Source organism: Anomalospiza imberbis, chromosome 9 (genome assembly GCF_031753505.1).
Source record: "Anomalospiza imberbis isolate Cuckoo-Finch-1a 21T00152 chromosome 9, ASM3175350v1, whole genome shotgun sequence".
NCBI lineage: Eukaryota > Metazoa > Chordata > Aves > Passeriformes > Viduidae > Anomalospiza > Anomalospiza imberbis.
In genome coordinates this window covers 23530938-23545343 of record NC_089689.1, presented here as the reverse complement: position 1 = coordinate 23545343, position 14406 = coordinate 23530938, and the positions used below count along the sequence as shown (strand labels likewise).

Genomic DNA, 14406 nt, shown 5'->3' with positions numbered 1-14406 from the left:
TAGTACGGGAATTTTGTACAGTAGAAAACCAGAGATGAAATTAACCCAAGTAACAGAGTCACTGCACCAAGTGTTTCAGCACAGTGAGTGAGGGATGTTCCCCTCATGGGCTGTGCAGGCAATGTCATTACCACCAACTCAGATTAACACTGGAAATCCTGGCAGCTTTACATGTACCTAGGGACTCAGAAATCTGAACCTGGGGTTTGCAGTTTAAGCTGCTTTCCAGGGGTGAGGGACAGAAAATCACCAGAATGTGCTTAGGTCCTGTTAGCAGCCATCAAACACTGCCCAGCTCTTCTCTCTGCAGGGCATGTGGGCTCCCAAACCCTTGTGGTAGACCTGGGATTTTCACTGTTTCAAAACAAGTTGTTGTCCTAATAATCAGAGACTTTTGGCTTATCTGTCCATTGGATCTTGGCTCATTCCTGGGTCTTCTGCTCTGACCGAAGTCCTTGGGCTTTCAGCCTTTCTGCTGTGCCTGTGAACATCTCTCCTCACAAAAGCAGGGACTGAAAGAGCAGTTCTTGTGGAAGTCCCTTCCTTGGATACATCAGGAATATTCCAGGGATTTATGTGCTGCAATGCATAGTCTTCTCTGGTGATACCTAATAGCATGTAAGGATAAGGGGGTTTACCCTGTGTGCATCTTCCTGTGTCCGCATTTGCTATCCTTTCCTCTTTTTAGACTGTTAAGTTCTTAAAAAGCCACATATACAAGCCAGATCTTAGAGTCCTTACTTAGTTCATGGCAACCGCAGCTGAGATCAGATCACAGGAATTTGGTATTAAACAGCCAATGATTTTTTTTTAACATGCATAGTATAAAGGTCCAAGTAACTCACCCAAATGTAACATCTGAAACTACATTTTCACAAAGGTACAGAGAAAAATCAAAATTATCTAAAGTTTCCGTTAGTAAAATATTAGTTTCAATTGAATTGGGAATTTCTTTTCTTTTCTTTTCTTTTCTTTTTGTTTTTTTGAGAGTTCCTAACAACCTCCCAGGTTCTGATCCTCTAGTGGTTTTTTGTGTAATAGTGGTGCTCAGATGGCTTAAAGGAGGCTGGATTAAAAAATGCAGTGTTTTGCCGGTTCCTTAACCAATGCCACCTGGGCTATGGCCTCTCTCTCTGTTTCAGGTGCCAAATTTCATCAACACAACACTCCCACCCCACGAGCAGGTGACAGCTCAGGAAATAGACAGCTACTTCAGACAGGAGCTCATCTACAAGAGGAATGAGAGGATGGGGAGAAGAGTGATGTCACTTTTAAGGGAGAACAGAGACAAGAGCTTCTTCTTTGCCTTTGGAGCAGGTATGACATGATTTTTTTCTGTTTTACTTTGTTACCATGATTGGAAGTAAAGTGTTTGGAAAGCTTCAGGTCTTTGGGCCTAGGGAAGATTTCTTATGAGGCTTCCCTTTGAAGCAGAAAGACTTTTGTTTGTCCAGACCCACTTTTGAAATGGAGTGAGTTGTTGTAGGAGGTGGATCTAGGTCCAGGCAGGCTGCACACAGGCTGCACTTACTTTTTTTTCCATCTGGCTGTAGAAATGTGAAGCTGTAAGCACTTTTCATGTTGTTGTGTTTGTTCCCTTCCCAGACCTGTGGGCTGCTTGGCCACAGGTGTAGAAGATGGTTCAGTTGCCTTTGAATTTGTAAGTCCAGGTGCTGATGGCAGTGAGTGGCAGAACACAAACCCTTTGTGGCACAGGCACATGTGTGTGGCTCCAGAAGCTGGCCCAGGATTTCAAACCTTCTGGGATCGCTGCAGTTAATCCTTCTCTATGGGTGACTGAGCTGCTTTGGTGGTGTGACTGTAAAGACTGGCTGGTTTGGTGCTTTGCACAAGTGCATGAGTTGTGTGTGTAGCTAAATACCAGCATTTTAAACCATTAAGTAAAAATCCAAAGTGTTCCTCTTCCTATTTAAATGCTCTCCCTGAAGTCTGCAGAACAAAGATGTCTGCAGCGCTTCTGTGAGACTGTGACAGTACATTCTACTGTCCTCTTTCTCCATTTTTTATTTCTTTTCCCCTGACCAATGGAATTCACATTTCTGTGTGATAAGAGTATAAATAATAACCATTCAGGCCCCGCTCAGCAGAATCCTGAGCACCAGCTTAAGTGTCTCTTTGAGCTCCCTCGACTTCAAGGCAGGCTGAGATTGCTGTGTCGAGAACCAATCTGCTCCTCCTGCTCCCTATCCTTGGCAATTTCTCATTTTTGACAGAATTTTGCTTCTCATCCCATAGTACTTGCTATGAACTTTGGCAACAACTCACCTTTCGCTACTCACTTCAGTGGGAATTTTGATTAAAGACTGTGGGTTTTAGCAGAGACATGTGCATTTTGATGTATTTATTTTTTGAGTGTATCCGGACTGAATTTTCCCAAGCTTATTTAATCTCAGGCTTGGCTGATATTTCTGGCCAAGAAGTTTTGCTTAACTGTTTTTACAGTAGGAAAATATATTATGATGGCTCATAATTGGACAGGCATTCATAAAAACCAGCCTGTCTAACCCAAGGAGTGAGGTTTATCAGAGATTATCGAACATGATGTCTTAGATAACGGTTTCCAGTTTTGGAAATCCCTTAACCAGTACATAAATGGGGCTCAGAGGATAGCCTGGGCACCACTGCCTACTTGTCGTGCTCTACACCTAGTCCACAGACCATGGACTAGGCAGGTCATGGATCCAACCCACTGCAGCTGTTTGTTTGTGCTAATAACAGAGGTGAAATCAAGCCAATGGATGCTAATTCCATGTTACATTCTTTAGAAAAGCACTTCTACCTTATGGGAGGTTTGAGCTTTCTTTCCCTGTCCCCATCAGAGGGTACCTACCTGAAACTCCCAGGGGGCATCCCTTGGGAAAGCTGGCTCATAAAGAGCAAGTCTTAGTTTGTCTTTTAGGCCCATTTCTGGTGATGTTGAAAACTGCCTTTGTTGCTGGGCTGTTTTGTTTCCCCAGCACTGAGCGTGACAGGAAGGAACAGACACATGCAGCCAGCTTTATTGAAAACTGGGATGCGGGAGATGCCGAGGAAAGCTTTTTGTTTTGGGTTCTTCGTTCCAGCATCCTTTTGGCCTTTCTCACCAAACTGGGCCATCCCTGCAGGCTATCCCTGCTTTAAGTACAATTAATTCCTTTTTTCTTCTGTGGAGTTTTTTTTTCTTCAAGCAGTGAACACTAAGAATATTATTTTTTTTAATGCCAAAACTTTTATATTACTAAAATGCAGGCAAGTTCATTTCCTCTTATGATTCAAATGCAGGTTTTTCTCCCTGAAGGATTTTTGTTTCCTCTTTTCCCCCATACATTCATGAATTTGAAGAGTGGGTTTTACTGATAAATCTTTTATTTTGCATCCTTATATCTAGTTCTTTTATTTTGGGGGATTTCTTTGGTATGTGCTTGGGTCATGAATTCAAATTGTTTTATGAAACTTTGAGGGTTTGGTTTTGCCTTTTATAAATGTAAAGGATGTTTTTGATGAAAGTTGAGGCTTTCACATATTCCCATGAATTCTGAAGTGCAAAATTTTAGGAATGTACTTTCAGTTAGGATAGGCACGATAGAGTCTGTGGGAGTTTATTTGTTCCCAGAGCAATGCAATTTAAGATTCTGTATCTCTGAGACTGACATGATGAAGGGGAAATAATTTGAAAAAAAATATTCCGGACAATATGCTTCAGAAGATACTGCCCTTTATGCCAAGCATGATCTTTGCATTAATCCCTTAATTCTGAGGATATTTGAACTAATGAATGAATAGTAATTAAATTATATATTTGTATTATGAATTGTTTTCCAAATTTCATAATCTCCATCATAGTTTCTGGGAAAGGAAGAATCGGATAAAACTGTGGTGCCAAATAAAATTGGGAAAATAAGTATTTTCCTAAGTAAGAAAATAAGCCTGTTATGGGAAAAACACCTTGGAAACACTTCAACAAATGCAGTTTTACAGACCAGGGCTGCTCTAGCAGGGAGCCCCAAGCCCTGCAGGATGATTCATATGGACTCAGAGGTATCCTGTTACTCCCAGGTATAACTGGAGCCAAGGGGCTGGGAAATAGGATCTCTCCCAGAAAACAGCCCTCCTGAGGCAGAGCCCTGCTTGTTCTTCTGGTGGCCTCTCTGCAGGGAGCTGTACCTTGTGGATGCTGCTGTAGTGAAGTTTTACCTGGCTTTTGCACAGCTGCATGCAGCAACTGCTCTCTTGGGACATCATCCTCAGCTTATTGTAAGATTCCAGTGCCGTGGATGGGTAGTTCTGTAGCATCTAAGCTTGACTAAGGCAGAAAGCACCACGTAGGTGTCTTTGCAAATTGCAGTCAGGTTTGGCTAAGTGTATCCTACGCCATGCACGTAGAACCAAAAAAAACCACAAGAAATCCAAACAAATCCAGTGAATGGCTTCAAATGAAAAACAAGATGATGATATCCTGGCAGCCTGGTGGTACAGGAGCCTGGTGCCACTGAGCTGGGGGATGCCGGTGTCTGTTTTTTTAGTAAAAGAAATGGGCATTTGTGGAAAACAAAATTTTTCTGTTTTCTTATGGAAAAACAAGTCCATTTTTGCAGATGTCAGTCAAAACCCCAGATGCTTGGGCGTCATTGCTCTCCTATAAACTGGGATTCCCACTAAAAGTTTCACTATATGCCACTTAGAGTTGTGCTGCAAAGACCTTGTGGTTCTGAGTCTAGGAGAGCTGGTTCTGAGTCTAAGTCTGACCTGTAACAGCACAAGGCTGTGAAACATCCTATACACAAATCCTGGGGACAAAGGAGTGGGCAGGGCACAGACACTTGAATATCCAAGCAAGCTGAGATAAAACAGTTTTTCATAAAGTGAAGCAAAGTTTTTTTATGCTGTTGAAAGATGGGGGAGTTTTGTTCCAGTCAAAAGTATTAAAACAAACAAAAAAATGTACACAATTCTAAAAGGAATTTTTCCAATTTCTGTCATTCTTAAAAATAAAAAATAGACTTTTCAATAGATTTCTGCCTTTTCCATCTTCCATGACTTTACTTACTATTTAAATATGTTGACGTAATTCAGACTTTTAATTTATTCCTTTATAAAACATGTAGAAGTGAAGATGGCAATTTTTTTCTTTCTACTTTCATTTCTTTCTCTTCTCCAAGAAAAATACAGACTCTGGGTAAAAGAGACCCAGCCCTGTACCCAGTTCCATGGACTTTGTTCCACTCCTGCCAGTGTTTACCATGTTCAGATTTAATGTGAAAATCTCACCATCTCTGTGTTCACAGTAACTGTACCCTAGGAATGAAACAGCAGTTATTGTTTGTGCAGTTAAATTATATTATTCATTTATTGGACAAGGTAACTTTTCCTTTTGAATTAATAATGGTGGCTAAATAGAGTACTTCCAAGTAAAATCTGGGCATTTACTTGGGTTCTGTGTTTTGAAAATCATGATGGTTTACGTGGAATTATTGATCTGTAATAACAGTGAAGTGCCTTAGACATCATTTATATAGACAATTTATAAAGGTCCATTTACAGTCAAAAAAGAGACACACAGCCAAGAGCACACGGGCTGTTAAAAAGAGTTAATATTTTGGCAGCTAAGACCATATACATGAAGTCAATGTTTAAGAAAAAAACCACTCTGGCTTATTTCATTTTTATGGGCAAATAATTTTCAAGTAACACTTATGATAACAGATGGATAAATTTATGTCTGCAGTTAATTTGAATGATAATTTCCTTAGGATGTTTTACTTGCATTTTTTTCTTTCTTTCTTTTATGAGAGCTGTCAGTTTTGTAGCTGAGAGCTGGATTTACTGCTTCAGAAATTCAGATGCTGCTCCAGTTCACAATGTTTATTAGCAGCCAAATCAGTAGGCTTTAAGGCAGTGGGTTTTGTTGCTTAAAATAATAAATATATCATAGAGAATATTCTTTTACTGAGACAGAGTTGAAATGCAAGTATCATCAGATGCAAGCATCTCCCACAGCAAGAGGGGAAGCACATTGTCTCTGGACCACAGTTCTGGGTGGAGGAGAGCACATGTTAAACCATCCCACCAGCCTCCACAACATCTGAGAGGTCAGAAAGGACCCAGCTGTTGTCTTTTGTGTGGTGGAAGCCAGATTGCCCACAACTCCTGATGAAGCTCGTGATAAGAGAGATCTCTTTGTGTGACAGTCAGAGCACTCTTGCTCATCTGCAGGCTTAAGTGGCTGAGTTTATTTATATTTGTTGATGGATTAGGTATTTCTGAGATGTTCTGAAAGAAAATAAATACAGGCTTTGCTGTAGATGTCTGTGTGCTGCTGTAGAAGCTGTGTGTTTCTGCTTCTGAAAGCAGAAGAATCCATCCCAGAATAGCAAGAGCAGAAGTAGAATTTGATCATTTCCATGCTCCAAACAGGTGAATTCCCTGCCCATCCTTCAGAGTTCTCTCACTCATCACTGGATGAGCAGCATCATCAGGAATGATTCTGGTCATCATAAATTAGAGTGTTAGCGGGAATTATTGAATAGTTTGGGTTGAAAGAAACCTTTAAAGGCCATCTAATCCAAGCTGTCAAACAGCAGTTACTTGCTGTTTGCAGTTACTTGCTCCCAAAGTAAATGTTCTTTGGTGGTTCTTCATAATGGGGCTCAGAAGTGGGGTGCACTCTGTTTTCAGTAGGGAACAGAAGAATTGTGCAACTTTTCTATAGGATGGGACTGGTACGAGAACACAAGAATATAAAATCTCTTCATTGTAATCCTCAGCTTCAGCTCTTTCCCTTTTGTCCTCTCTGCAGAGGATTCCTAAGGGAATTTCAGCACACATCATTTTAGATATTTGGTGTACCAAAGACAGAAGCAGGCTCAGCCTTCACCTTCTGCAATGAGCAGGAGTTAAGGACATCTCCAAGGTGACTCAAGTCTGCAATGGTCTTGATCACCACAGAGATGTTCTTATTTTTCTTTGAAAACTAAAGCATTCCTGAGGAGATATCCAGATGATGTAGCTTGAATATGCTTCATCAACGGGTAGCAAACTGACCACAACTAAGCTGGAAGGTTATGGATGTTGAATTTTGGGGGAAGGAGCCAGAGTAGAGGTGGCAATGGGATTTTGTTCGAGAACCATATTTCTACTCAGTAGTTTGGAAAAGGAAAGGAAGTGATCAATACTATGAGCAACTGCAACACAACTAATTAAAATCCTGAGAGCCTTTGTGAAAGCCATTAGCACCTGCCATGGGATCTGGCATTGGGGTTCATGTGTTACTTGGAAGTGTTTTTTCAGGAGGGAAGTGCCTTGAGGCCGCTGTCCAACTGCACACTGAGGGATGGGGATTTACAGATATTGAATATGCAAATAGCTGGTTTGCACTCCCAAATGAGGCAGTATTCAGTGCAAATCAGGCACCAGCACCGCTGTTGTGTCACTGGGAACCAAGTCATTGGAAGTCTGGTCCTCTCTCCACCAGGATTGTGGAGCTCTTTACCATTTTCACTCGTCATCTTGGATCCTGTGTGGAACACAAAAGTTAAAAAAGGAGGGGGAAAAAAGAAAAAAGAAAGCACTTGCAGGCTGGAATATAAAGAGACTTTATCCCCCAGGTCAGGCGTCCTGATCCAATGCTGATTAGTGGTGCTACTGACATCACCAGCACAGTTCATCAATGGGGTTGTCTCAGTGGAGCAAGAAGTTGGCGACCAGGAGATTGAACTTGGCCAGCCTACAAAAGAGAAGAAAAGGGTGAATTAACAGTTTGCAGATGCTAGAATTCCCTCTGCTCATGTTTATTTGGGCATCCAGATGCTTGTAGTGAGGTCAGCCTGTTTTTGTGTATGGATTCTTTTACTATTAGTTTTTAAGGCAAAGTATCACTTTGCTTTTAGAAATAGACTTGCATGCTAATTTTGACCAAAACCATGCAACTGATTCATTTAAAAGTCTTCATTAAACAGGCAATGCCTGATTCTCTTTTCAGACACTCTGTTGTAAATCAGGAGATACTCCACTGGGGAAAAACTTGTTCCAAGTGCAAATCCAGCCTACAGCCTTTAAAAAAAAAAAAAAATCAAGGGAACTTTTTAATGTACGCTGATCTTGTATAATACAGGCGTTTTGAAATCCCTGAATATTTGTTTTCACCTGAAGCTTAAATCGGCAAAGAGCACCTCAGTTAAGGAGGCCAAAATAAACCTGCCTGCATCACCCTTTTGTGAAAAGGGAACTTCTGTTCTGAAGGCTGATTCCTGTAATTCTAATTTGAGAAACTCCTGTTGTATAACAAGATATTAATTGTAGAAGCACAGCATAGCCTGTGCAATGGTGAGAGCTGCCTTGAGGCCTCCGTCACCTGTACCAACCGAGCAAGGTAAGACATGTAGCAGGTGAAAGAAAGGATTCCAGTATTTGAGGTTGCAATGTGTTTTTTCCCCTGGTATGTCATCACCTAAACTGTTGAGGTAAGCTGGACAAGCCCTGGACTGTGTTTGGTGGTCTGGTGGAGAATTCATTGTGCTCAACAGGGAGTCCTGACTGGCTGCTGCCCACCTTTGCTTTCAGTGTTGCTCCACTGAAAGTGTGTGTGCAACCCCAAATCCTGGTCTTTGTTTGCCAGTTGCAGATATTCAAACAAATGCCGAAAGCAACTAGAATGAGCCTTGCACACTGCAATGTGTACATTCACCAATTCTGGTGTAATTTTGCCCATGATAAATGGGGAAAGTTGCCTGTGCACTGTAGGATTTGGGTTTAAAGAAGCACATACATTAATGTCAGCTCCTCTGGGTCCCTGACATTTTCATATCATATTTATTATTATGCCTGTGCCAAGTTCTACTGTATTAGTCTAATTCTGTCTCTCTGTTCTCAAAGGAAAGAAAACTCTATTGGCCCCTCCTGCCCTATAATATAAGGATTTTGGCTATATCCTTACTGTATTTCTCTTCAACATCTGAGATGTAAAAAATGTAGACATAATTTAGGAAATTTTCTGTTCGTAGCTGAAGAAGCGTGAGAGGCTTAAGCACTCTGCTGAACAGACATGGGCTTAAGCATGGGATGAAATACTTTTTCACCCACACACACGCAAGAGCTTGCTGTGGATCCACAGGCCACCCTGTAAGCTCTCAGGAGACCAGGCAGAGCTCCCATATAACTCTAGGTTTCATAATGGGAGTGTTGAAATCAATATATGGATGCCAGACAATTCATCACTTCCCATCCCAAAACTCAGCTGAAAATTCACATCCAGCTCTAACAGTGCTGTTGGGAAGATTTTAAAAGAGCAGTGAGGTGAACCCAAGGACTGGCAACCTTCCTCTAACACTGAGGTTTCTGTGGGATGCTCTGTGAAAGGCAAGCAGATTGCAAAGGACCCAAGGATCTTGTCTCAGCTGGAATACCTTTGTGTGCTGCCTGCACTGATTAAAATGTCTCTGCACCCAAGTGTACTTTAGTCCCCCTGCAGTCTGGTGTTGTCCCAGAGCAGAAGGAAATCTGGTTACTCCTTTTCCTTGAATTCAGAGCCTGGAGTGCAAGAAAAGATCCTTCAGTGGTGTTTCAAATTAATACAAGTTGATGGGCTTGGCCTGAGTTTATGTTCCTTTCTTCTGCCCCTCCTGCCTTGGGTGCGTACTCCGGAGGAGGAGCAGAGATGTCCCAAGGCATCCTGGACCACCATAGCTGAATTCCCTGCAGCTCCACTCTTGGAGCCTCCAGCTGTTGGAGCAGAAGCTGGAAAGGGAATTTAGTAAAGCCAGGAATTAAGGAACCAGTTTGTACTGCTTGTGGTGTTGGTCTCTTAGAGGTTCACGCCATTTCTGACCAGTTTTAGAGCCAAGTTGCAGGAGGACTGCATATGGAGAAGAACCAGTGGTAGTCTTGGTGCCCTGGAAAGGCAGGGCACAACTGTTGGCTGGAGTCAGTTTTTCAAAAGTGGATTTGAAGCTGAAAGCTTTAGAAAGCCTGGCTGTAATTTATGTGGATTTCTTGAGGATTTTTACTGGTATGGAAACTGGGACTGGAAATCTCATTAAACTGGGCGTTCTTGTGAGAGTTTCAGGTTTTCTTAGTCATGGTTGTGCCAGGAATATCATCAGAGAAAACTTGCTGAGAAAGGATTTATGGATTTGGGATCAGATCCTATTCTCACAGAATTAATGGTAGTTCTGCAACTGACATCAAGGTGACTGGCATGTGCACCTGGATGAGACATTATTTATTTGTCATTCCAGGTCTTTAATCTAGGCTGCTACTTTCACATCAATACCCTCTTTATAAGCCCATTAAATACCAGTTCCATTGTTATTTTCTCTGGTAGATCAGAAGAGATGTGTCAAGGAAAAGAAAATGTATGCGCAATATACCTCTGCCCAAAACCAATATTTAAACATCAGAAATGTAAAGTGAAGGTAGAATTACTTAGAGGGGCAGAAGGGAAATAATTAAAGCTCCAGCTGGCAAGATGAGATGTCGTAAACTTCAGTTATTCACCTCTCTTAGACATTCAAAACACAAACTCTGCCACCGTTCAGGCATTTTATGGAGGCCTGCAAAAAGCAACAGAGGTCTCTTGGACAAATTGCTCTGATGGCAACTGAAACTGGGCTGAAGCCCAAGTCCAATAGCTGAGCTGCCATCTGAAACTGGAAAACATTCGGGTTCGTGCCTGAGTCTCAGCTCCCTTTCTGCTCTCTTCAGTAGAAAACCTGAATCTGGACTGGACTGATGGGGAGCGAGAAGAAACTTCAATTTGTGGAAAAGTGTTGCTGTTTCAAATTGGTTTTTGAAGAGATTACTCACAAAACTGGAAAATATGGTAATTCTTGGCAAAAATGGACTGACTTGGAGGTAGACAAACCCTTCTTCCTAGAAAAGTTTGCTAAAGAGTCGTGAACTGAAATATGGCAAAATATGATTTCAGAACTACCAGGCTTTGCTCCCAGTCAACCTCCAGGCAGGCAGTGGGAATGAAGAGGTAGGTGAATAAACAAAAAGCCAGATGGATCTACCTTGGAACTTCTAGTTTGCGAGAGATAATCAATGAGACCTACCAAATGCTTAGATTTAGATACAATTTTGCTCATCGCCTGACAATTACTCTGCCAGAGAACTTCCAAACACCTTTTTAATCTAAACACAACATTTTGGTGGAGTTCAGCTTCGGAACTCTCTGTCAGAAAAGTGAAATTTCCCATAATTTTCCTGGAATAATGTTGCAGGACTGAAACATATATGACTTGTATTTAAATTAATAATTTAAGTATTTTTGAGTATTTTTCTGTACTTTATTATGGGAAATACCTTAAATACTGAGGTTTGCAAACTTGTTAAAACAGTATTTATACACTGAAGGTAAATGGAGAGAAAAATCAAATGCCACCACTGGGTTAACTCAGTATGAAATTCAGCACCAGTTTTCAGTATTTATACAGAATTCACATTCACTTTGTGTTTTTCCTTGAGGTGTTTGAGGTACAGTGAAACTGCTGTGAGGTTCTTATCACTTAGCAATCTGGTCTGGTTCCAGTTGAAAATTCTGCAGTACCTCTCACTGGGAGGATTGGTTTAAAAGGAACATAGATCTGCCAAAGAAATAAAGACTTCATTATTGACATCAATGCTATTTTTAATCTGGTTTCCTAAGGAAATGAGGCTTAGGCAATGGTAGTGTTTGTGAGTATATGTGTGTGTGTGTGTGTATAGGTGTGTGTGACTGTGTCCTTCGCCCTCATAAATTTTTCATCTGTTGGCTGATTATAACCAAACCTGACAGATGACTGAGTATCTAAGATAATAAGTTCTTGCATGTTTCAAGAAAATAAGTGATTGGATAGAAGAAAAAGACATTAATAGTGTGCATCCAGTGAAAGGGCACAGCATGAGCTCAACTTTTATTAGAGCTCAGAAAATCCCAATGGGAGAGGGAGGTGAGCCACATCCCCATAGACAACAGCATTTTCCTGGTTCCTCTGCATGGGGGAGGGTTTGGTGTGTAGTAGACATATCAGACATGGCATGGTTTAAATGTAATGATGATGTTTACAGCAAAGTTATTATTTAGAGTATCTGAGGAGCCACATTACCTCTGGGCTGCCCTCTAATAAGGTGTTCATTCTCAAGGCCAGCGCAATAGCAGGGAGCAAGTTAATAAATGTGACCGAGGCATGGCTCCAGGACTCTATAAACCTAATGAGTCGTGGGCACTCAAACTGTGCAGCCTCGCTACTGCTAATTGGCCAAGTGTGCCATCAACCATGCCCAAAAATGTTCTTAAGTGGACAAGGGGTGAAAAGAGCATCAGAAACTCCTGTGAGTCCAGGAGGCAGCCTGGGGCAGCATTCCTTTGTGCAGAGTTCAGGAACACTTTCCCCAGAACCAAGGTCATTCCCTTGAGAGCTGAAGCAGCTCACTGGCAGTAGGGAACAAAACTAAGAAACAAAGGAAATAGTAAAGCATGACCAGGAGGAAAGAGGTTTGCAACTTTAGCTTATCAGACAAGGGGATGGTTGTCACATAGCAGTTGGAGAAGATGATCCAAAAACATTGTGATGAGGAGAGTGCTTGAAACCTTTCCAAAGAAAAATACGGATGGGGATCAGAAAAGCCAAGGCAGGGTTAGTGCTTAATTTTACTCTTTTTTGCTTGAGATTGAAAATTATGTATTTAGTATCTTGGTAACAGTGGCAGCTGTTGGGTTGGGACTCTCCCTCTTGAACTTAAGGTGTCTGAAAGTTCAGTGTGTGTTCTGTACAAGACCATCAGTTCCTTTGAAACCTTCAGAGGGCAAATCCTCCCACTTACCTCAGATGCATATTTTAAGACAGAAGGAATTGCCCTCTGGAGACGTCTTTCCACTGACCACAGAGGAAACCTAAAAAACTGGCCTCCAACAAATGCCTAACTTTCAGATGAGTGGGATTTATTGAACCCTGAGAGCAGGAGTCAAGAATTCAGGGTGTTTTGTCCTTACCTCTACCTGACCTTTGAACAATCTGCTTGGTGCACTGAATGCTCCCTGAGCAACGTTTTGCATTGCTGCCAATGGTAGAACGTTGTTAGTCCTGAGGCAAATTTGCAAGCAGAAGACTGACATAGGATTGCTTTCTATCATGCTTTGGGGAGCATCTTGGTGTGGTCTCAAGGGGAGAAGAAATTCCTCTGCCACCAGCTCTGGAAAATTCATCCAGGGCTAGGTTTCTTTAGGGTGAGAGGAGGAGCTGTAACACCTGACCATGTGCAACTTTTGCTTCCTGTTGTGCAACTTTTGCTTCCTGTCATGTGATATGGTTAGAGCCCAAGATTCACCAAACGTTTTGTCCACTGTGCAGATGTCCCTGTGAACCCCAGTGCTCAGACCAAACTCTCCATGTCTGTGGTTGAATGGAAGATGCGGATTCGGACATGCAGAAGTGTAAAGAGTTTCCATCTTGCCTCTCCTCTTGGCTTGAGGGAACAAAAGCCACTTCAGTGCTAGCGCAGTCATTCACAGCCTGGTCTGTCTGGAGACAGAACTGCAGACAGGAGAGCAGGCCCTCGTTTCTGTTCATCAGGCATGGTTATCCCTTTAGCAAGGGAAGAAGCAAGCACTCAAAACCAAAAAAATTTTTTTTGACTTCCTATGTGTCTGATTTTTCACTGTTCTCTTACAGCCAGGCCAAATCTGTGTAAATGCTGTCAGTGAGTGTTTTGGACCTGGAGACCCTTTGAAAAAGCCTTCTGATGTCTCTTAGTTTTTTGCATGCAAGACTTAGATACAAATAAGAAGGTGTGTTGGTGGGTTTTCTTTTTTGTTATTTTAGCATTATGGAGAGACTCACCAGATAGTCTCCCCTGTGGGGTCACTCACCAGGTCCGTAGTATTTACTCAGCATTTCTCTGAAACACCAGCATCTTAGAAGTTGTCTTCCTGAATTTACATTCACAGTTCAATCATCTCCCACACAATAAAAGCCCCAGTGTTGGCTTTGTTTTAAGTCCTGCTCTGCACAGCGCTCCTGTCAAAAGGGAGCCCTTGGTCCTGGTGCTTTTGTTTTCCTTCAGACCTGCCAATCACCCCGCTTGCCTTTGCCCAAAGTTTGTTGTCTTTGCAGTTGGTCCCAGCGTGAGCTACCAAAAGCCTGGCTGAGCCTGACAGAGGATTCCGTCAGCCTAACCCCAACACACGATCCTGCACCTCCCTGCCTCACAAAGGGCCTTTTCACCGGCCCACCGCAGTCCCCAAGATTTCATTTCATGTGCTACAATTAATCTGTATTTATTGCCACTTATCTTAAATGGCTAACAATATCAAGAGTTTAAAAAGTGCTTTTAATGTCAAACTGGGTCAATTAAAACTCTACTTAAAATATTTGCAAAACTCCTTGCCTGAAAGTTACCCCCCCAGTCTGCTGTTAACCAAAATGGTTT

The 14406-nt window shown here is 41.9% G+C and overlaps 1 protein-coding gene across 3 annotated transcripts in view; it reads left to right on the top strand.

Annotated features, from left to right (window-relative positions):
- Window positions 1–14406, top strand: part of TRABD2B (TraB domain containing 2B) — a 266250-nt gene that overhangs the window by 156825 nt on the left and 95019 nt on the right. For all 3 annotated transcript variants that reach the window (XM_068198673.1, XM_068198676.1, XM_068198674.1), the window contains exon 4: window positions 1143–1317. In XM_068198673.1, the coding sequence (XP_068054774.1) occupies window positions 1143–1317 (175 nt within the window). The remainder of the gene's footprint in view (window positions 1–1142; window positions 1318–14406) is intronic.